At 37.5% G+C, this 24,237-nt stretch overlaps 1 protein-coding gene across 1 annotated transcript; it reads right to left on the minus strand.

Moving 5' to 3' along the window:
• Positions 1-3,890: 3,890 nt before the first annotated feature.
• On the minus strand, positions 3,891-22,815 carry LRRCC1 (leucine rich repeat and coiled-coil centrosomal protein 1; the record flags this gene model as incomplete). Its single annotated transcript, XM_079533495.1, has 19 exons — positions 3,891-4,013; positions 4,832-4,967; positions 6,759-6,896; positions 7,069-7,265; positions 7,834-7,997; positions 8,821-8,995; positions 10,062-10,247; positions 10,553-10,754; positions 12,125-12,264; positions 15,455-15,659; positions 16,648-16,796; positions 16,996-17,179; positions 18,225-18,427; positions 19,198-19,401; positions 19,524-19,693; positions 20,410-20,577; positions 22,024-22,089; positions 22,442-22,647; positions 22,757-22,815. 19 exons carry the CDS (start codon positions 22,813-22,815, stop codon positions 3,891-3,893), a joined length of 3,075 nt encoding a protein of 1,024 aa, XP_079389621.1.
• Between the last annotated feature and the right edge of the window lie 1,422 nt (positions 22,816-24,237).

Here is a 24,237-nt window from a genome sequence, read left to right on the forward strand (position 1 = left end):
CGATCGCCGCAACAGCCCGAGCTCGGAACGGAGCCGGCCCGAGGGCTGCGGCGGGAGGGGCGGTACCGCAGGAAGTGACGCCGCCGTCGTTGCCTGGACACCGGCATGGGGCGGCGGGGGCTGGGGAGCTGCACGGGAACGGCGCGGCTACGGCGTGCGGTGCCTGTTGAATGCGAGAGCAGTTGGATGACATATAAACTAGGTTCCGGTTACTTTGTCTTTAATAAGAATCCGGTTCTTTAGACCACATCAGAAATTTGGCTCACGTCCGGTTGCGAGAGGTGCACGGTCACGCCGACAGAGGCTGCCCGAGGCTCCGCACGGCTCTTGGACCCCACCTCAGCCCTGCGCGCACGCTGAGATGGGACAGCAACCACACGCGCTGGTGCTGCCATGGACAGCACGCACAGTGCGATGCGCGGACGTCGTGCCACTCGCTGAGGGAGAAGACCTGCAGCTGCCCCTGCCTGCACCAGGCAATGGAGCATGTCATGAAGGCGCAGCACGCTGACAAGGCCATGGCCAGGAGCTGGGACCTCTTAGGCAACAGCACGTTCGTGGAGAATATATATATATATATATATATATATATGTATGTATATGTATATATATATATATACATATATATATATATATACACACATAGTGTATATATATATACTATATATACACTATATATACACATAATGTATATATATATATATATACACATAGATTACCCTGTAGGTAACGCTTCCTATTTATTTCCATAGAAACCACAACAGATGAAGAGAACAATAACACTACTTGGTAGAGCAAAGCCTCAGATACAAAACTCATTTTTTCAACACAGTAACCACCATTAGCTGTGCATTTTTGCCAGTGATGAACAAGAGCTTGTGTGCCTCACTTGTTACAGTCTGCACACAGAATTACAGAATCACAGAATGACCAGGGTTGGAAGGGATCTCAAGGATCATAAATCTCCAACCCCCCCTGCCACAGGCAGGATCACCAACCTCCCCATTTAATGCTAAACCAGGCTGCCCAGGGCCCCATCCAACCTGGCCTTGAACACTTCTAGGGATGGGGCATCCACAGCCTTTCTGGGCAGCCTGTTCCAGCACCTCACCATTCTCTCTGAAAAGATAAAGTAAAAAGTGCTGTCACCACTACTGAAAGGCAGCACCCACCGCCTCACTGTGCTCACAGCCACTGTTCGGCCTCCAGCAGCATTCAGCAAGCATCGACAAATGTCAATGGGTGCCATTTTTTTTTCTGCGTGGAGGAATTCAGTGACACACCTTTGCTTCATCTGCACTTCCACATCAGACAACACTGTGTCAGAGTGCTGCTCTGCTGCCATCTGCCACATGGCAATAGAGCGTAACAGAATGTTGGTGGGAAGGTTCAACCTCTTTTGCCATGTCAGCAACATCTGCCTCTGACATTATGGGCCAACATAATAAAAGGTCCTTCTAGGTGAGCAAGTGTGCGCTGTCTCTGGCCCTTGTCTTGCATCCTCCTGCTCTTAGTCAGCATCAGAATTTCCTTCCCAATTGCACATTTTGCTGCTGATTTTAAAAAATCTGTTGTCTGGGAAACAAAACTGAAGAAAATCTAACAACATAATCAGCAGTTTTAAATGGTTGTGAGTAATACCTGAAAACATGTTATACAGATGACAATGGCCAGAGTCCGTATTTCAATTAGATTCTTATTTATTCAGTTATTTTATGCTCTCCAGTAATCTCAGACTGAAGTTTTTCCATTTGGCACTGTTCTGATCTGCGCCACACTTGTATCTATTTAACATTTTGAGACCTATTCCAACCATAGGAATTAACATTAAAAAAAACTCTAAGAAATCTATGCAGGCAGAAAGAAGGAAATAATGCCAGAGGTAGAATCAGACATGTGAAAAGGAAACAATACAAACAAAGCTACCGCAGGTATGTGCCCGGGTGCTACGGTATAAGATTTCTAAGCCAAGAGCAAGGAACAATAAGAACCTATGGTAAAAAACAGTAACAGCTCCCTATGACAAAATCAGGAAATGGTTTCAGAATGAAAAACTTGGGGGAAACCTGGGCTGGCAGTAATAAACGGAATGTGGTTACAAGGAAGGTGTGCTACCTTGCCAGTGCATTCCAAGTATTCAGTTGCAATATTAGAATGTGGCTTGGTCAAAGAGTTAGAAAAGTGCCCAAAGAAACACTTGGTAAACACAACAGAAAAGCATTCTGAATTGCTGCAGAAATCCCAGCCTTTTGGTGTGCCATCCATGTAGATGGTATAGAACAGTTTTCCAGATTATTACGTAGCCTCCAAAGAAAGAAGTGTGCAGAGCACAAGGTCACCTTGAGAGGATATTTTCATCTGCACATTGGTGGTGCTGAGATATTTGTCAGGCAGTCAAGAAGGTTGCTGTGATAGTGTCAGATTGATAAATCAACCACATTTTAAACTTTACAACAAAATTTACTATAACAACAGACATGTGCTAAGAGTTAAATCTTGTACCTTACTAATTGTTATCAGCATATATTCGTTTTTAAATATCATCAAACTGCTTCAAAGCAGTCAGTCCTTAACAAGTCTATCATTACACACATACATTAGTTGGGAGATTACAGTACCAGAGGGGATGCCCTGTGGCTGGTGCTGATGGCTCTGCTCCTCCCTCATTGTCAGTGCTGGATGTAGGGAACCAGAACTGAAGCAGGTCTTTTCTGTCCCATCCCACACACATGGGATCTTCCTAATTTATAAGACAGTACAATTTCAAAACAATTCTCAGCCCTTCCATTTTTTTCTTTGCTGCAGCTTAACTTTGTAATGGAAAGAAAGTGTCTTCCCAGTTCTCAGCGTTGTGCGTTTGCAGAGCACTTAGCATACCGCTGGTGCTGCAGCCTCTGCTTTCAGCTTGTGCCCATATTTCCAAAGCTTTTGCCTCCATTCCACGATGAAGCTGCACCTCATGACAAGAAGCAGCTCGTGTTAGCCTATGGTTTACACAAGATCTCATAACATGTTGGTAACAAGCCCAACAGGCCTTGCAAAGTTAACGAAAGCCCTGTGGCCTTCTATTAGCACTACTGCTCATACAAAATTATGTATACTGCTATTCCATATTAGAGAACTCATTTTGGGATGCAGAACAAAGTGATGCTAAAGTCAGGTTAGTTGAGTCTGTTGTCATTTGTGCTACAGGAGTCTGCTTTAGCTGTTGAGTCTCAAGATGGAAAGAAATAGCACCACCTGGTGTACCAAGAAACACAATTATAATTACTACCACAGTATTAAGCACTTCAGATTATGGTTCAGTAGAATGAGAATAAACAAATGAAATAAATGCATCAGTAGAGTGGAGATGAAATTTCTAACATACATACATTACTGTGATTGTTCTAACTTAAAGCTTATTATCTCCTGCTTTTCAGCAGCCTGGTGAAAAGCCATTTGCTGCAGCAAGTGCAGATCACAAACATTTTCAGGTAAAGTTCTTTGATTGCTCATTACAAGAATTTGTACCACAACACAGGAAATCTTTAAGTTTGTCTTCACACATTTTTGTATTCTCACACTTAGGAAACATCCTTTGCTTTTACATTCTTCTCTCAAACAGTCATGACTCAATTTATGCAATGCTTTCAATCAGTAAATTTGTTTCTGATCCAACTTTGACAGAACACTCAAAAATAAACAAGGATTAGAAATAAGCGTTTATTATAAAAATACTGTACAAGTATTTGCCTGATTCCCAAGCCCTCAAAATTCTATATAAAATTTATTCTCTAGAAGCACTTCAAACCAAGTAAGAAGTGCATTGTAGCATATTTGTTTAAATTAATATTCTTTTTAGTGTATACATTTGTAAAGAACAACTCTGAAATGTAAGACATAAAGCTTCACAGATCTTGCTGAATGTCATTCAACACATACGTAATCCGTTTTATTTTATCTTCCATGGCTTTTTTACTGCTTGCTGTTTCTTGCAGAAGCTGACGCATTTCTTCTTCAACGTAGTAAACCTGAAAGCATATACAGATCAAATAATCAGATCAAATAAACAAGTACAGTACTTTTCCTTAGTACTGCCAACAAACATACACTCTTGCTGATTTTTAACTCTGATAAAAGATATAGGAGTTGCATCTTTAAATCAGAACAGATTTATGTTTTAAACTTTATATTATGGAAAAAAATTTTTTACTGCAATGATAATCCAAAGTAAAAAAAAACACTTTCTCAAGGAGTTAGATAAAAATGCCACAAATAGACATGACAGGACAAACAACTTCTAAATCAGAAAAAAACAAAGTCCATGTTAGAAGGTATCAGATATTTAAATAAGTAACACAATTTTGCCAGCGAACAGAATTTGCAGTAGCAGAATTTTAATTAAAAAAGAAAAAAAAGAAGTATTAATTAGTAGGACACTGCTATTAATGTAAAAACTAGAATATCTACTACGTAGAAAAACTGCTTTGTCACAGCAAGATAGAATGCAACACATGGCAAGCACATCAACTGCTAACACAGATCTATGCAAGTTAAATGGAACGTCTGGTATAATCATTCCTTATCTACACCAGCAAGAATAATGGGAAGGTGACAACTAGTAACAGTTGCATCATGTGCGACTTCATTTGCTTCACTCCAAGAACCTGACCATAGTACAGCTCTAGTTATTTTCTTACTGTGAAAAGATGGAGTACTACACTAGGGCTGTCTCCATCAAGTAATTAGACAGACTAATAGAGATCAGTGATTTTAAGCATCATTGCTGGAGTAGCTGGAGAATAAAAATGCAAATAAAATAAACATATTAATTTGGTATCAAAATTACTTTTTCATTTGCTGCTTCAATTTGTTTTTCCTTCTCATTTGCCAGCTGCACTATTTCTGCCTCATGAGCTGCCAATACTGACTCAAGTTGTTTTCTAAAAGTATCATCCATTTCACGAAGCCTCTCTGTAGCAATCCTAAAAATAATAATAATGAAAAATAAATTACATTCTTCCAAAAAAACAACAATATAAAACATTTTGCTTTGCATAATCCTGCCTTTGGTAAGATTTCAACAACACAAGCACAAAAACAGTTATTTCAATATCTAGCTTCAGAAATATTTTGTTTTCTCAAGCACATCTTCTGGTTTCATGCATCATATTTAGGGCTTCTGGCACTCTTAGCAGAAGCATTTAATCACTTAGCTGAAACATTTAATCACTAGAAAAAAATAAAAAGATTCAGACTTTCTAATGTTAACATGGCTCATAGCACCATACGTTTTCAAACATTGGCCTATCATACTTCTGCTTCCTGAGAAGGCAATAGACTATGTGATCCTGCAGACTGCCTCCAGGTCTATGTTCCACACAAACAAGAGTCTACTTCACAGAACTGAAGCATTTATCTGACTCCCAAGCAAATTCTGCTTGGGGATGATTCTAAAATATGCATTAACAGAAAACAAAGCAATCTATTCCACTACAGAATTGATTTATATCAATATTCTGAAACAAAACAATTATTTCAGGTAAAATTTCAGTTTCACGACTGATTTTCCAGCCATTACAAAACCTATACCATTTGAGGTGTGGTTGGTGTGTTTCAGTTGTTTTTTTTAAATCAGAATTTACTATCAAAATATTTTCTTTCATATATTAATCAGATGACCTTCCTTCATTGAAGCATGATTAATGTACTTTGTTTAAAAAGATAAAGAAAAAAATTGAAATCATGCTAACTCACTACTTTAATAAAAAGTGGTTATTATTGATAGTAAATGTGCAGAATTTATGTAATTAGTCTTTTCTTAATAACAGTTGGGTGGAAAACAAGAAAAAAGGGCCAAGGAATAAAGCAAAAAAAATCCTACTAACAAATCCAAGTTCATCACAGGCAGTGGTCTACCCTATTTCTCTGAAGTGCCATATGTCTATAAAATAACTGAGCATCATCTAAGTCTGTGATCATTTTCTATGGTATGATATTTGTTTATATATATTTATTAGTAGTTGCTCAAAAATATTGACAGTACAAGAGGAAAAATAAAAGAAACTGAAAACTTTTTATCACTTGTGTGGGAGGAGAGTGAGAAATAATTTACAAATACCAGTTACAGACTTAAATATTTATTATTACTGTTAACATTTACCCTAGGTCGTGATAAGTATTGTGGATCCCACCTCAGTTTTTCTAGGTATTAGATCAAGGTATTTACATAAGTCTGACAGACATTAGTAAAGTGCTGTCGCCTCTCGCCTACATTCAAGTGCCAGCCACAGTTGCTTGGCTTGACCTTGGCAAACAGTTCTATGCATCCTGATAACAAACAAGAAAGTTGACAGGCTCATCCTCAAAGAAATGCCCCTTACAGACTGTGAGACTGCCTCATGTGTATGAGCACTTCAGTACATGACTCTAGACAGCACACGTGATGACCTGCAAACAAGTCTCTACCACGGAATCCTGATGTCAAACTTCCTCCGAGAAGAGAACCAAAAGCACAGCAATGGAGAAGCATACTTGGGGGCAGGCTCTAATTATTTTCAAAGAGAACTGGAATATAGCTAAAAAGTTTAAAGGACAAATACTGCAACTGAATACTGGGTTTGGGTAGTAAAGTCACTTGTAGAGCAAGAATTACTTCTACTCACAGTTTCCTGGAAATGGGATTGCTAATTACTCACCAAAGGCATTCTGCCACTGTAACATTTTTGTTTGTTTGTGCAGCTAACAGAATAACCTATTAACGTTAAGGTTTTCACCTCTGAGCTTGAAGACTTTTATTTCTCTCTTCAATCAGCTTCTTCTCCTTCATATCAAAGCTCTCCTTCATCTGTTTAACTTGTACCTCCAGCTGACTTAATAGCTCATCTTTACCTTGCCACTTTTTCTTCAGTGCACTGAAAATAAAATGTATATATTTATAATTCCACTTCTTAGGAGGACAGAAAAAGATTTAAGCTCTGTAAGTTTTAGTAGCAAGAAACTACTCTCTAGACAAAAAAGAAGACTTCATGGAACTGCTGTGAACAATTAGGATCCCAAAGAATTATTGCCCATTGTATCCATCACCTGTGTGCTCTCCTCATGTCATCAAGTTCTACTTCTTTTTCTTCTAAACGCTGCTTTAATTGCTCTTTTCTTTCATTTTGTCTTTCTAGCTTTTCCATAAGCTCTTCGAATTCAGTAGCTTTTTCATCCAACCGTACTTGAAAACGCTTATGTTCTTCATGCTGTTTTCTGATTTGTTTATCTCTTTCTTGTAAGCTCTATGGGAAAAAAAATATTTCAGAATAGAAAAGATATACTCTATTTTAACTTTGTTGTTAACCTTAAAAAACATACGTTTAGTCTACACAGAATAAAAGCAGACTGACTTAATAACACTTAAGTCTCTGAATGAGATGGAATGGAATAAACTAATCAAGACACAGTAGCTGGATTGTTAATATACTGATTGACAAAAGCAAAATACGTATTTATGCTGGTAAAATAAACCTGCAACAAACTTCTTATGTTATTAGAAAAAAAACAACGAATTGAAGAATTACACTCTCCTGGATTTTCTCTCTCAAAATCATTATCGAGAATAACTGAGTGGGGCAAAGGCAAAAAGTCTTTATGTAACTATGATTCAATGAGAGATTCAATGAACATCCGTTGAAACAAGACTCTCTTCTGCTCTCAATGAAATCAGATGCTACGGACAGCTTGCCTGCACTTTCTGAATTAGTAAAACTAGGAGTGCAGAGCCACGTCTCCATCAGAGCTGTTACAATAATTTTCATTACAAGTCTTAATTTTACGTAAAAACAAATTGTAACACATCCAACTTACTTCTTTTAATCTCCTAATTGTTTCTGTCTGATCGTCCACTATTTTGTTTTTAATTCGTATAGCATCACTGTCCTGTTCCCTCTGCTTCTTTAGAATTTCCACCTCATTTGTTAAAACCTCGATTTTTGCCTCCAGTTTTCCCCGATCTTGAGAAAGGTGAGCTCCTAGATAGTACAGGACATTCATATACTACAGTCATCAGTTTACAGATAACTTCAGGATGTCAGAGGCAATATTAAACAAATGTCATCATTCAGCCCACTATAAACACTGCAATCTGTAAGAAAAACTTAAAAGGAGCGGCAGAACTGAAGGCTAGTATCATAGAACCATAGAATCATAGAATGGCCTGGGTTGAAAAGGACCACAATGATGATCTAGTTTCAACCCCCCTACTGTGTGCAGGGTCACCAACCACTAGACAGGGCTGTCCAGAGCCAGATCCAGCCTAGTATTTTATCTATTTAACTTCCCTAAAAAAAAATGAACAGAAATTCTCAGACTCCACCAATCTCAGAAGAAACTACAAAGTGGTGCTAAGACTCATGAGAATCAGAGGACAAAAAAAGCCAGGGCTTTTTTTTACCCACATTTAATGCATTATTGATGTATTTTTAATAAAAGATGTCAATAAAATTTCCACACTTGACTTAGCTGATAGACATGCAGTATTACATAACACAACAGAAACTTCTTTCCATAGTTTCTTATTTAAAAATGCTTCATCTTAGCATTATGGCATTTTGACATTTTGGGCACACAGATACACTGCACTCACAGATAACTCTCACAATTGCTGTTAAAGTTCCTATAAATGGTACTACAGAAGTAGTATTTTTCCACATCATCCTTACAACTGGGTAAGATCAACAAGGCACTGAGAGATCTTGTCATAATTATGGATTTGTTGGGATGTTTACTTGGAAAGCATAATATTGAATAGCAGCAGTTTTACTGCAATATATATATGTAATGTGTGTGTTTTACCCTGTTGTGCCAACTCCTGCCCCCATATTTTTCTTTCCATTTTTAATCCATCAATTACAGATTCTTGAGCGGTCAGCTGAGAAATAAGTTTTCCATTTTCCTTCTTCAGAAGTTCCACTTGACCAGCCTTCTCTTTGTCCTGCTCAATCACAGTTTCAAGTTCTTCAGTTCGATTCTGTGTGAATGAACATGGGAAAATAAAGAAAGATTCTTTAAAACAAGTATTCAGAATCTCAAATCAATGCTAACTAGCTAGGAAAGTTAAAATTTCATTTGCTGAATACCAGTAAACTGAGAAATATTCTGCTTGCGTAGAAGCTTCCATCTGACTTAAAAATTTGCTTATCTTCCCAGTAATGAGACACAGATGTTTGCTTCAAACAGAAATACTTAAATCCCTCAAAACCATTTACAAAGCTGTTTTCTAAATAGCCAACTTTGATTAATGCCATTACAAAAACTCATTTAGAATTGTACATGTCAGAAACATGAGAATAAACAAAGTTAAAATATTAAAACAGACAGAAGTTGTGATGCTTTCAACTTCCTCGTCATGATCAAGATTTATCTCTGATTACACAATTTTTTTGTTTTACATATTAAAGCTGTTTAATATAGCTATTTTTGTATTTTAGTTTTTAAGCAACATCGGTCACAGGCAGAATCCTGTTTTGTTTGGATACCACAATAGTGATATATAACAAGATTAGAATCAGCTTTGCAGGGGTTGTACTGCACAGAAATTTTAACAAGGAAGTACTGGATAAATCTGTGGACCAGATTACACTAAAAAGTTGTTGAACAACACTTGACTACTTACAGTTTCATTTTTACTTCATGTGCAGTGCAATTCCAGTTTTTTAGCTGTAGAACCACAATCCATTATTTTGACTTTACAAAAGGTCAGGGAAATTAATGTATATTTTTAAAGCCGAGTTCAGAGCAACCACCTGATCATATATTAGCTGCTAGTGCTCACAAGGCAAAGCATGCAATTTCTCTGAAAACAAGAATATCTCTGGATTTTGCAGTACAGACAGCATAGTGTTCGTAAGAAATAAGGAGGAGATACAAGAATAAAAGCTGATCTTGGTTACTCTGCTTTAACGCTAAAGGAAATACGCATCTTTCAGTCAATCTACCTGGTACAGAATAGCTACAGTTTAGATAAAATATTAAAGTAAACAAAAAAAAATTCCAACCCAAATAGATATATAGTTTAAATGTTTTGAAAGAAGTACCTTCAGGTTTGCTGTGGTTTCCTGATTTGATTTTAATAATTCTGCAATCTTTGCTTTCTGTTCTTTCACTATGCTTGTTAGGTCTTGGATCAGAACTGTCATCTCTTTTTCCTTTTGTTGAAACTCAAAGAGGGCCTGCTGATGTTCAGCTAAATCAGCAGAAACATTTTCAAAATCCTCTTGTACCTAAAATTTCATAAGAACTCTTGAAAAATGTTTTTGAAAACACTTTGAAAAAAAGTGTAAGCATTAAAATGGTATGCCATTTTTCAAATAAAAGGGAAATTTAAGTTTAGTAACTTGATGTGAAATAATGAGTATCCAAAGCTGGTTTTCTACCAGTTAAGTTCCAATTGTTTACATTTGAAAGTAGCAGAAACTACCAGCGTTTTCAGATGAGTCCTTGGAACAAACACTTTAAGAATGAAAGGAACACAACCCATTTAAGAGCACTACAACTCTGTCTAGTTCAAGATTAAATGTTCTCTTACCTCTTTAAACCTTTTTGCCTCAATCCTTAAAGCTAAACGAAATTCATCTTCTAACTCTGTATACTTCTGGTTTAATGTATTAATTTTCTCCTCAAAGTCTTTAACACGCTGTTCATGCCTCTGCTCCTCTTTAGCCACTTCTTTTGACACAGCTGCTTGAAACTCTGGTCCATGTAAAGCAACTCGGGTTTCAAGTTCTTTCCTGGAGTTACCAAACGTATACAAGAACTACACAGAAAAGAACTACAGTATTTGACAATGCTACTTCAGCTGATTTCCTTAATATTTATTAAAAAGGACAATGAACCATATAATGAAGAGAATTCATTCCTTAGTTTCACTAAAAGGGTTCAGTCTTCCATGACTATGGCCCTGGGATGGAGAAAAGTGTTTTGACTACTACTATTAAAACATCCAGAGAAAGGAATAGCTTTACTTTTCAATCCAAATGTTCATAAAAAGATTCCATTATTCTTTTGCTGTTAATGTTCGTTTGCTTTCCTGGCAGTGCAGAATCACAAAGAGCAGGAAGAGAAGGGAATCAGGAAAGCCACTGTATAGTCAGATAACTTTTCTTCCCTTTCCTTACCCAATAATTGTTGTTTCCCACTTAGACCCCAAACCTAAAAGCAACTGCAATGAGGCCCTAAAGAGCTCCAGGATGTGCCTCCATACAGGATGGTTGCACATCCATACGAGAAAGATGGAGCACAGTGTACTTCAAGACTATTCTGCCCATTTGCTTTAAATAACAAAATCTGTCTGCCATCTTTCATGTTACATCTTTTAGGAATTTTTAACAGAATAAAGTAAAGTTCTCAAAACACAGCGATCAGATTTTTCCCATCTTAACCTGCAGTTATTTTGGTATTTGAATACATTTAAGCTCAAAGCTAAGCAAGTGTTATCAGCTTATTTTATCAATAAGCTTCTTCACATGGTAGTATGCCAAAAACAACTGGCTGTTTTACATGTACATTTATTTGATTGTATTAGCTCAATAATACAGAACTTGTGTTCAAGTATTCTCAATAAATAAGTAAATACATACATACTTTTCTGAGAGGGCAAAACAGCCAATCAAGCCACCCACCCAAAATAATAAACTAATGCAAGATGCTACAGAATCTGACATCTTGGGGAATTACTTTGTATTACTGAAGTACATATACACACATACACAAATACATATGTATATATGCACATATGTATATACACACACACACCAACTTTCTGACAGTAATTCAAATGTGACTTCAGTTTTACCTGATTATTTCCCACTTAAAGACCATAACATAACTCAAGTTCATCCATATAATAAAACAAGAATGTATCAAAAGAAAGACAAAAGAAGAACATCTGCCTACAAGGACTTGCAAATCAGGAGTCTAAAAGATATGAAGACATTCATAAAAGAGACCAAAAATGTGTGGGAAGATATCTACATACTTTACAGAGAACACCTCTCCCATAAAGGCAGCCACCCACATTTGGCAGAACGCATTCAAAACACGTCTGCAATACTAACATGTTCTACTTTGTTTTCACAGCAAGTTAATAGAGATCCCATACCTTTGTTCTTGTTCTCTTAATATAAGAAGTTCATGCAGTTGTTTTACCTTCTCCCTCTGCTGTCGAAGAGATACTCGAAGTAACTGTAATTCTCTTTCATTTGCTGATGCTTTAAGCTCTGCTTCTTGCACCTGTTTCATCTGTATATAATCATAAAAACAAGAGGACAAGATTCTTAAAACTGTTACCTATCTTCATGACTTGTACCAAAATATAAAACAGGTGCTTTAGTAGCACTTTTATACAAGCCATTATGTTTAAATCATGCTTCGCAACTGGCAGAATTTTTCATAAAATTTTATGGAATTTTATAATGTTACCTAGCCCAGAAGTAAACTCTTACAGTTGCAGAAATTTAATGGTAAATGTTTAAATATAAGCATTAGCTTAACATACCACAACACAAAAAAGCAAATAGCTTTCACCAAGAACAAAGGACATCTATTTAATTTATAAAGAAGTAGAAATTGTCCTACATAAATAGGACAGGAATATTTGTAGAATGATCTTCTCAGTTATGAACTCTCATATTCTAACATTTGTACTGGTTTCAAGAAAAACATTTTAGATTATGTATTTGCTATCTCTAATTATTTTTACACACTCTAAATACAAAAATCTGCATCTTACAGCTTATAGCTGCTGAACAGTTTTTCTCTTCTGATTTCACAAAGAAAAAGAACACTCATTATGAACAGCAGATGGCATACTCCACTTTTTCCATGAAGCTTTCATGAAGAATTCCATTTTATAATCAAAACCTTTTAGATACAGAGAATATTTTCTGACATGGCAAGCCAAATTAAAAAAAAAAAAGATAATAATTATAGAAAAAGATTTTATTACTCATGAAATAGTAATTCAGAATCAGGACACTTCAGAAGGCTGCAGGTTAGAACATGCAACAGAAACAGCAGAAGGTGATGTCAGTGGTGACACTCTTACATCACATAATGACTTGCACTATTCATTTCAATCCCTGTGTGCTCAAGTGTTAATGACTTACCTACCTTGTTGATTTGATCTGTCCTCCTGAACAAAGCAATGGACATAGCATATCTCTGTAAATTTGGTACTAACAAAATTCAAATCCCTTTGCTTTGCAGAGTATCAAAGGTGTGAATGCTTAGTGGACTACTCAGGATTAGTTTGTGCATTAGTTATCTAAGTTTATTTAAGTTCTTTACTATTAGAGTGCTCAGGTGCTAAAACAGGCTGCCCAGAGAGGCTGTGGATGCCCCGTCCCTGGAGATGTTCAAGGCCAGTTGGATGGGGCCCTGGGCAGCCTGGTCTAGTATTAAATGGGGAGGTTGGTGGCCCTGCATGTGGTGGGGGGACTGGAGCTTCATGATCCTTGAGGTTCTTTTAACCCAAGCCATTGTATGACTATACAACTATCTAACTATAGAAATAGAATGCAATAAAGATAAGCTAGTTGGATTTCCATCTCACATCAGAAACAAACAGAAAATTCAACCTCTACAAGACAAAAAAAGCAAAACTATAGCAGAACTATATTCTGAATTCCTACATGATGCTTCCCTTGGCTTGATATTGAAGGATGAAAAACAATAATTAAGGAAAGCTACATAGTAGACACTGGAAATAATGTGTTTTTTTTGATCTATCAGAATAAGGTATTCTATCTCCTGCTATATCTCTTAGGAATACTGAGTAAGTGCTACTGTCTGTTATAAGCTTCAATTTGATAATGATGGAATTATTTAAAATTCTTATGCTACCTTCAGTTGTATAAATGCTACTGTGAGACTCATGTATGAAGATAAGTTCCCATGTTCCATACACTAAGCCTCTTCAAGAGAAGAGGGTTAGGGTTAGAGAAGATACCTTCAAGAGAAGACATAGATACATTTCACTGCTTCCCTGCTGTTTTGTGGATAAAATGAGGCAATTCCCCCTCTAAAATGAGTTTAAAAAAATGTTCAAGTTAAAACACTTGCAAATTTAAGGAGTGCCAGAATAAAATGGTACAAATTTAGATGTACAGACACTTAAAGCCTTCAAATAATCTAGTCATGTTTACTGAAACCCTTAGACTGTGACTGCATAGAGGTATGACCATTTACCACTGATGGCAGTAAAGGTCTCCTTAATAGGAAGCTGACTACCAATTCGTACTATAAAAAAGCTCTACAAAGTATTCAAGAATTCATAAATCTTAAGAGTTGATATAATAAATCGAAAGTAAATTAAGCATTAAAACCAATAATTTTGTTTCTAGATAATCACGACTTTCTTTGAAACACAATTACTCCTATTGGTGTACAGGACCTTAAAGACAGGAAAAAAGACCTTCCCCTAATAAAAACAAGATAAAAATGGTGATACTGTTATCAAGAGGGAGGATACTTCCAAAATCTAATTACAGGAAAAATACATTCCAGCAAGTGTTTTCTTTTTTTCTAAGAAAAAGAAAACAATGTCTGCTATACCAAATTACTAAATTTAGTACCTTCTGAAGTGACAAAAAACCAACAGCAAAACAGATAAACTGAAGGCCACTTGTAGACTCACAAGAACTTCAGGCTATTTAAAAAAGTAATGAGACAAATATAAGAGCCATTCAATGTCCCAAAAAAGGCTTCTAGCAATATTTTGGTTACATCTGAACCTTGAGTGTTCACAGCTGAATGGGAACCATAGCACAATTGCACTCTTCTGAAGATGCAGCTGGAGGTAAAAAAAAAAGCTGTAAACAAGTACTAGGCACTTGTTTTAGGCTCTGACTCTATAAGGGAACCCAGAATGGAGGGTGGTTAACTTATAACTAGAATGGCACTGGCAGTTTGGTTGTCAGCATACTCCCCAGCTCTCTGCTTTCCTTTAGGGTAAGAGCAGTTAAAGTACTGTGCTAGCAGTTAAGAAACTTTTGAGGATGGATTTATTAAGACACAGTTCCTGTAAGTGTATGAAATGCAAGCTGAAACGTGAATATAACCAAACAACAGTAATGTACATATTGAAGAGAGCTGCCTTTGACCACTGAAACTTTACCAATAAACTATTCTGTCAGAAACAGTGACAGCATTTGTTCCAGCACCGAATCTATTCATATGCTGAATGAAGATGCTCCATCATTACCTCCAGCTGTATAATCAAAACCGAAACAAAAATCCCAAGAAAAAAAAACAACAAAACAGCAGCTTTAAAATAAGTTCTCAGCAATTACCATTTTGTTCTGGCTGTGAAGAAAGCACTTTGATTAAAAAGTTAAACAAAACCACTATCTAAGGTCTAGTCTTTATTCATACTTAAGACTACACTGCCATCCTGTTGCAATCACATTATTCAGTTATGAAAAATATTTACCTCTATTGCTCGTTGCTGCAATCTCTGTGTTTCCATCTTGGATAACGCTTCTTCTAAAGCTTGCATAGCCTTCTGATGTTCTGCTTCTTTATTTTTTGCTTGATTTAACTCATTTGTAAGTCTTTCAGTTTCATCTTTCAACTGTTGGACATCTGTTTGCAATCTCATTTTAATATCTTTCTCTTTCAATATCATTTCCTTTAACCTGAGAAAAAAATACAATGAAGTTGTATAATGTGAGGTTTTGAATTCAGTAATATCAACTACATTAAGAAATAGACATTTATTTAGTAAGGGTTGTAGCACTGCATCTTGTGCTTCTTTGGTGAACTGTATTATGAGCAACTTTGTCATGCAATATTGTTTTATAATATGTAAAAGATTACCAAAGCTATGTGTTGCATTACTACATTTGATTTTATTTTAAAATAAATAAAAAAGGCTGAATACAACCTCATAGATAAGTCTCCAAAGAAAACACATTCCAAACATAATTTTTCTTTACATGTAAACTGTACGTATAGTATCAATATGCAATTAAGAAAGACAAATGGAATAACCTCTGAACAAAGTGTTACTTGTCAACAACTACATTAGAAGGGAGAATTTATGAAAAACAAAAAGCAGCTTGCAAGGATTAGGATTGCAGTCTATGCAAAGATATGCTATGTCAGACCTGTACAACATATCGCCCATTGCCCAGCTCAGGACAGCCAGAAACATCTTTGTTCACACAGGAAAAAAGCCAGCTATGTGGACTAGTGGAAAAAAAGCTTAAGTACTGGAAGCGTGACATGAGACAAGATACAGTTACTAGTGCCTCAGCTGAAAGAGAAAGAACAATCAAAATAGCGATTGTTTGGAAAGAAAAAGACTAGAACCAGAGTTAAGTGGCACACTGATACCATTCTCAGATATGAAGAGGAAGAATAGGGTATTAAGCACTGACAGATATTCTTGTTCCCTTGTATCTTTTCAAGGAAGCAGTGACAACCCATTAAGTATTGCCCAGGACTGGGTTTCAGCAGAGTGTAGAAAGGAATGTCACTAAGTAATACTGAGACAAGTTCAAGAAGTACTTTCTGATGCGTCATTTTCCAAGCACATTCTTTAAAACTATTCTCATTTCCTCAGCCTATGAATTGAAATAAGAAGAAAAAAAAGAAAATATACTACAGCATCTATTTTCCTACCTCTCTGTAGTGTATACAGCCATACTTTGAATATTCTTTTCCTCTTTTGCATGCTTCTGTAACTCTTTGACATGCTCTACTAATTTCTTCTCTGCTTGTTCTGCTTTCCACCTTCTTTCTTTTTCCTGATCAAGTTCCTGAATCAGTGCCTAAACAAAAATGTAGTAAGCATCAATTTATGTGGTAATATTAAAATGTAGCCAAAAATGAAGAACGATATTCAGTTGACAGTACAGAACTATTTTTTATCCTAAATGCCATTATTTTTGGCATCTCAAATCTGAGTTTCACCAAGAGACACACATTTGACTTCAGGGGAAGACATATTCAAAATGTTGCAGAACATACTCGGTATGTGGATTCCTCTGTCGCGTTTGAATTCACATCATCCACTTTTTCCATATTGCTCTGTCTTCCAATTAATACATCAGCTCTTCTTCCCACTACTTCCAAATTGGGACTATCTGATGATGAATTGAGATGAGAGTTCCTCTGATGGGAAGGTGAACGTTTTGAGGAGCTCTTCTCTTCCCTTCAGTGGCAGAAAAACAAGAGCTATTTAACGACATGCAGAGTTTAAACACTTTTTCAAAGTATTGAAGATTCAGATAAAGAACTGTATTGTCTTATAAAATACATAAATTGAATAGTACAGAATTCAAAGCCATCTATAAAATAATCTGTAAGCAGGTCCAGAAGCAAACTGCTAAATTCAAATCTTCAGCTGTAAAAACATGTATACTAGCAATGCTATTAGAAAAACATCTTTTGATCAGATGGATATAAAGCAATTTTAGAGAAGCAGAGTAGCTGTAGAGCTGCAGGAGTCAAATAATCTAATGGTTTAATTTATATCATAATTTGTCCCACACTTCAGATATTTACTGTACATTCAGACTTGTTGCTACAGCAGCCTCATTGTCAGCACAGAGAACAGCTATATTCTTGATAACTGTTTTGACATCTTTTTAGATTTATTTTTTTTAATTTGATTCATGCAGTGATGCATTTCTGTAATGAAAAATTCTGTTTCTATAATTTAAAAGAAAGATGAATAAGTATGCTGCTACAATTCAGAAGGGTTTTTTTTTTTTTTGAATCTTCAGTTCAATTTCCTTTTCACCAAAATACAGTAGACGCTCATATTGGTAAATGATTGAGCAACTGATGAATAAACTTCAAGAAGTTAAATAATATACAGATAAGGTTTTCTGTATTTTATAAAGATACCATTTCAAAATGCAAGGCACATAAAAGACATACAAAAAAATGCAGATGTAGGAGTTTATGTAAGAAAAAATAGGGCTTATATATTAAGCACTATTAGCAGGGTCAGCCAACAAGTATGTAGTTTTCTCCTTCTCTGCCCCAGTCCCAAGAATAAACACCAGAAATTTGACAGCTGCTTTGCTAATCAATAGTTTTGTTATAAAGCCACAGTAGCTAATGATTTTTAGAGCGTTATCTCAAGTTCACTCAACCTATCACGTTCATAAAATGCTTCAACACAAACTAGGTTTACTCCAACAACATTCAGCTTAATTAATTTTTATTTATATGGCAAACGTGGACATAACCTTTCAGTTATCTTGGTCTTAGGATGATTCAAGTGACGTCTAGCAGATAAAGTAGTTCTATGGTAAGTAGGGATCTTGCTTCTTTTCACAGCCTTTTTGCTGTTCTCCTTCTCAGTCTCATGTTCACTCTCAGAAGTTGGATCTGTGTCTCTTTTAGCTTTAAGAACATTTGGAGAGGCTTCTCTTCTTGAGGCATCAGATACCTAAAAACAGATTGAAGTTCTACCTGTTCTAATTAGCTCATTTCTAACATTTATCAAGGTACTATTTTCAGGACGTTAAGACTTACAATGTATTTTTCATAGAGAAGTAAACAGCAGCTTCCAATCTACCCCTTTTCCTCTTTGCTAAAATAATTCAGTATTACAAAAACAATGTAAACAAAATAAAACAGTATGCCTGAGAATAAATAACTGTAACTTTCTGAAATAACTTAAGTTTACTAAAAAAACTCACTAGGCATAGAGGAAAGACTGGTGCAAAATGTAAAACACACAGCACTTTAAAAAAATGGCATGTTTCCAAGGTACACAACAAATGGTTATTATAACACAGAAAAACATACCTGACGAACATATCAGAGCAACCTAACCTACTGGCTAGCAAAATGAACTTCCACAGCTCTGCTGCATTTCATATTTTGTTCTGGTTCAGTTACATATATTGATGGCTTCAGAATAAAAACCAAACAATCAGAAAACAATTTGCTATCTAATATATGATCAGATAGTCCTTCTAGCCACATATGCCATAGTTTTCAGTCAATATGAAACTTTCATGAATCAAAGCGCAATAGCTGGTTTTAAAGTGTTTTTTTAATCTCCTTCTTAGTTTTTCAAAACACAAATTACTATGAAGTCAACATATGTACCAGGATAGACTGTGTGTCATTCGTAGTGAACTTCTGTAGAATCAAAAGGAACTTGTTTTACAAACAGAACTTTTTGTGCAATCATAGAAAAAAAAAAATCACCTTCTGCAGTATTTGTGAAATTTGATCTTCTAATTTTTGAATCCTCATCTCGCTCTGTATTTTATCAAGTATGGACTTCTCAGGCTCTGAAGATGAAACACGCTCTGTAGAGGAACTGACAGAACTTTGTACTGGTACTTTTGAACGCTGCCGAAAATAAGCTAACGCCTGGTCGATGTGCGGTGTCACCAACGGTAAGGCCTTCTATCAAAACAAAAAGTAAGCTCTGTAACATGAATGAGTTATATGCAATATAAAACAAAACAAAACAAACTAACAAACAAAAATCTCTTAAGTTTAAAACCAGTACACGCAAACTATGGCACCTGATCTTTGGATGAAGGGGACCCGGATGAAGTTAAACAGTTCAAAATGTCTTCTAAACACTGCAAATTCGAACAGCTTCCTTCTGTTGACTCTACTGGCTCACCATGAATATTTCTTCCATCTAGAACTGCCAGCTGGGGCAAGGCCTGAAGAACACTTTCTCTATAACCTTAAGGAAAAGTCCATATTTAAGTTAATCTCCAAAAAAATAAATTAAAACAAGAAAAAAAATCATTGTGAAAATAGTGAGTTACCTACAAGTGTCCTGCTATTGCCTGCTTGTAAAGGCTCTCAACAGAAAACACACCAAGATAAATGAGCTAGGAAGCTGCCAGCATAGTTCTGGTCTACACTGGGATCTTCCCACCACCTTTAGCATGTGGCAGTTGCAAAGCCAACTTTTTAATACAGACCTAATGCAACAAAATGGTGGAAATACAAGACAAATATAATGAAAGGCAAGTTCAAAAAGGACTTGGATAATTTCGTCCTTTTTCAATGAATGAAAATGCTAATATAATTAGCATCTTACATGTACTGTCTCACATTCTGTCTGTCACTGCTTACTGATGCTGTGGGAAAAGGAGGAAAGTGCTTATTACTGATCTTTCTCTTGCTGCAAATGACTCTTTGTCCTCCTCCTAAAATAACATATGAAAAGTTGAACCCTACAAACGCAAAGAAGATTCACAACTTTGACAATATACTTGGAGAAAACAAAAAAAATGTTTCACTATGGAAAACAAATTCATTTTGTCAGAATACATATTTCTAAAGACTGGCCAATTTATGAACGAATTTGCAAGCTTCAGAACCCAGCCAACAGTTTAAGGAAAATTACTGTTCAACAAAGCACAAATTATCTACCTGTCATAACACACATACCTGCTGCATAACAAACTGGATTGGTGTTTCCATATTTTTCCAATGTCAAATTGGTCAAGCACTGCAGCCCCTTTGTGCACTGCAGTAAATGATTAATATTGTTTATGCAGTTGCTGCGAAGGTCAATACAGCTGATCTTATGATGGGTTCCATGAAGACACTGGAATCCTGAAAATTTAAGAGAAAATACAAAACAATGATTTCTGCTGTTATTCTGTTTAGATCAAATGGCATACTGTGGAAAATATTCAGGCAACAATACATCATAATTGGAAATGATGTAAAAACTTTTGTTCAACTTTCCTGGCTAAGCATATTAGGTATTGTAAACTACAGCATACAATTTTATGAAAGTTAACTTTAAAGATAAGTTTCTAAATAGTAAGAAGTATGTTGAAAACATTTTGCTTAAAGTTCCTTTTCATAAGTCAGTTCATTAACAAAATTGTTAAAATGATCTTTTCAATTTCCTACAACAAACTCTCTTCATTATGTAACTTGAAACTTAGTTAGAAACAACAACTGACCATTTCAACAAAAGGTTCAGAAGAAAATTTTCACATTGTAACCACAGTTATATTTTTGTGCTATTGAACAGGAAGATGTTAATCATTTGGAAGCATCTTCCAAAAGCACTGCATTTTTCACTTTAGAAATAAAGTTGTTTACTATACTCCTGAGTAAACAGAGCAGGCAGTTCAGTATAGAAGTGATTATAAGATTTGCCTAAACTTTGTGCACATAGTACTAGCATAGCTCTACAATTGATCAGTAAATTTTATTTCTCTTGCATAGCAAAGCAGAATTCCCATTCTCTGTGAAAGGAAAAAGCTCCCCTTTCTTCATCCATTTCATTCACAATACTTCAGATTCAAGAAAAGAACATGAAGTAATTAAAATGACATTTGTTGATCACATTAGTAGCACAATCACAGAGCTTCCAGATTCACTTCACTCAGATTATTACAGCATAGACATATGTGAAAAATGTAGCTTAGTCCTTTTCATAAAAAAAAAAAAAAAAAAAATTAAAAAAAAGTTCATTGTTCTAGATCATTGAATCATAGAAATGCATAGAAATGGTTGGAAGGGATCTCAAGGATCATGAAGCTTCCACCCCTCAGCCATATGGAGGGCCACCAACCTCCATATCTAATACTAGACCAGGCTGCCCAGGGCTCCATCCAATCTGGCCTTGAACACCTCCAGGGACAAGGCATCCTCAACCTCTCTGAGCAGCCTGTTCCAGCACCTTACCAGCCCAGATCAGGATCTCTAGGCAGCTACAGTCATGTGAACTCACTGTTTGCCTGCAGTGTCTGGTGTTGCTGAACATTCACTCCCATTTTCATACAGCTAAACACAAGCAGCTCCAGCTACATGGTCAAGCTCACAAAGGCGAAGCTCAGCAGTGCCAAATACAGAAGAATGAATTCCAGTTCAGAAGAAGCCACGGTGAAAAAAAATTAACAGCTGAAAGCAGCAGCAGCCACCACCTTTAGCAGCATTGTTCAACAGGCCAAACAAACCTCTGAAAACACATTTGATTTTTTTTTTCTTAATTGAAGTGAGGCAAATGCTTTTTATTGCTCTACCCATGCCAAAGTCACTTACCAGAGAGATCGTGTATACGATTATATGACAAATTCAGTGTAGTTAAATTAAAGAGCTTCTCCAGTCCTAAACAAAGTGAGGGAAATAGAGACAGTAAGGTTTGCAGAATACTCTGCTTTGTCAAATAGAGACTTGCACATTATGTATGCCTTTTAAAATCACAGCTACAAATTATCATCAACTATCATTACAATATATATATATTTATAAAACTATAAGCACACTTTTTTCTTCCAAATTACAGCACTTTGTTGTGATAAAGTTTAAACAGATCACGTGCACGTTTTAAAACGTGCACAATAAGGCCAGCAGTTTGTTTTGACTCAGCACAGCCTCGGCACAGGCATACTTCCAGAAGGAAGCTTTAACACATAAAGCCTCAACCGTTGAGAATGGGGCAGAAATAAGCATTGCAGACCCTCCACTGCTGTTATCAGGTTGCAGGACAAGTTCAGGCTGCGCAGGCTCTCCAGGGCACTCAGCCCCTCCATGCGGCGGATTTGGTTGGACGACAGGTCCAAATGTTGCAAATTCCGGAGGTGGCCGAGCCCTTCGATTCTGGCGATGCGGTTGCAGTGCATATTGAGCGTGTGCAGATCCGAGCTCAACGAGACCTCCAGCAAACTGCGGGGGAGAGGCACCGCCATCAGCAGGAAGGGGAACGGCGGGCACAGCCCAGCCCAGCCCCTCTCCCCTGCTCACGACCCACCCGGCCGCGAGGAACGCTGCTCACCTCCTCACGCCCTTATCCACGAGGCTGAGCTCCCCGGGCTCGCCACCTTGCCCCGCCATCACGCCGCCTCGCTTCAAACTTCCCTCCGCTCCCAACGGCGACGCTCCGCGCGTTGCGACAGACCTGCCGTAAAGCAGCAAACACCGCCCGCCGCCTTCGCAGCACCTCCCGCCGCGGGGACGGCGCAGTCCCGGGAGCGGCGAAGGCGGGGTGGGACCCTCAAGGGTGGTTGAGCCCAAGTCCTGTGTGTACGCAGGGCCACTTAAATGTGAAACCCTATGTCTGAGTGTGGTATCCAAACGCTCCCTGAGCTCCGGCGCTCGGGGCCGTGCTCAGTGCCCTGTGCAGCCCGTTCCGTGCCCACCGCCCCCCGGTGTAGCCCCTGTCCCTGACAGCCTCCCTCCCTCCCCTGACGCAGCTCCATGCCGTTCCCTCGGGCCCTGTCGCTGTCACACAGAGCAGAGCTCAGCGCTGCCCTTCCGCTCCCTGTGAGGAGCTGCAGCCGCCATCAGGCCTCCCTTCAGCTCCTCTGCTCTGCGCTGAGCACACACAGGGACCTCAGCTGCTCCTCTTAATTTAGTATAATTTTGAAACCTAGTTAGTATGCATTTCATAACTACAATCAAGTCATTTATAAATACACGTTTTTACTACAACTCTTTGAGCCTAACCTCTCAGTTTTTCACCTATCACATTATTGTATTTGTCTAGCTGCATCCTGGACTGTGTCTATAAGTTGAAGATCAGTGAGTACTCTTCAAGGAAGTGTTTCAGTGCTCTGATTATTTTTTAGGACTGGTACAGTTCTAATTAGGAGTTCACTGGAAGCATGATATGAAGCTCACTACTCACTACTCACTTAGACAGGCCTGGGCAGAGGCCATGGCTGGAACTGTGCATGGTGTCTGATGTCACAGTGCTGTAATACTCCTTTGCTGTCCTGTCAGACAGGACAAGGGGAAACGGCCAGAAACTGCAGCATAGGAAGTTCCGCACAAATATGCGCAAGAACTTCTTTACAGTGAGGGTGACGGAGCACTGGAACAGGCTGCCCAGGGAGGTGGTGGAGTCTCCTTCTCTGGAGATGTTCAAGACCTGCCTGGATGCCTACCTGTGCGACCTGCTGTAGGGAACCTGCTTTGGCAGGGGGGTTGGACTCGATGATCTCTGGAGGTCCCTTCCAACCCCTACAATTCTGTGATTCTGTAATTCTGTGTATCTTTCAGTAAAAGGCAGAAGTGCAAAAATTTTGACGGAAAACAAGGAAAAAAAATATTGTTAAGGCAGTAGATTTTTATGTGTTTGAAGGTGCAGTCTCACTTTCTAAAGAAAATAGATTGTGAATACATCATGGGGTCCTGTGCAGCATGGGGATCTGGTGCAGCAGGTGGTGAACTGGCTTATATCTAATGTGACTTAGATAGAATAGACTTTGAATAGCTGTTGAGCACCTTCCAGATGGCAGGACACAGAAAACTACT

The sequence above is a fragment of the Tetrao urogallus genome (assembly GCF_951394365.1).
Source record: "Tetrao urogallus genome assembly, chromosome: 3".
In the NCBI taxonomy this organism is placed as follows: domain Eukaryota; kingdom Metazoa; phylum Chordata; class Aves; order Galliformes; family Phasianidae; genus Tetrao; species Tetrao urogallus.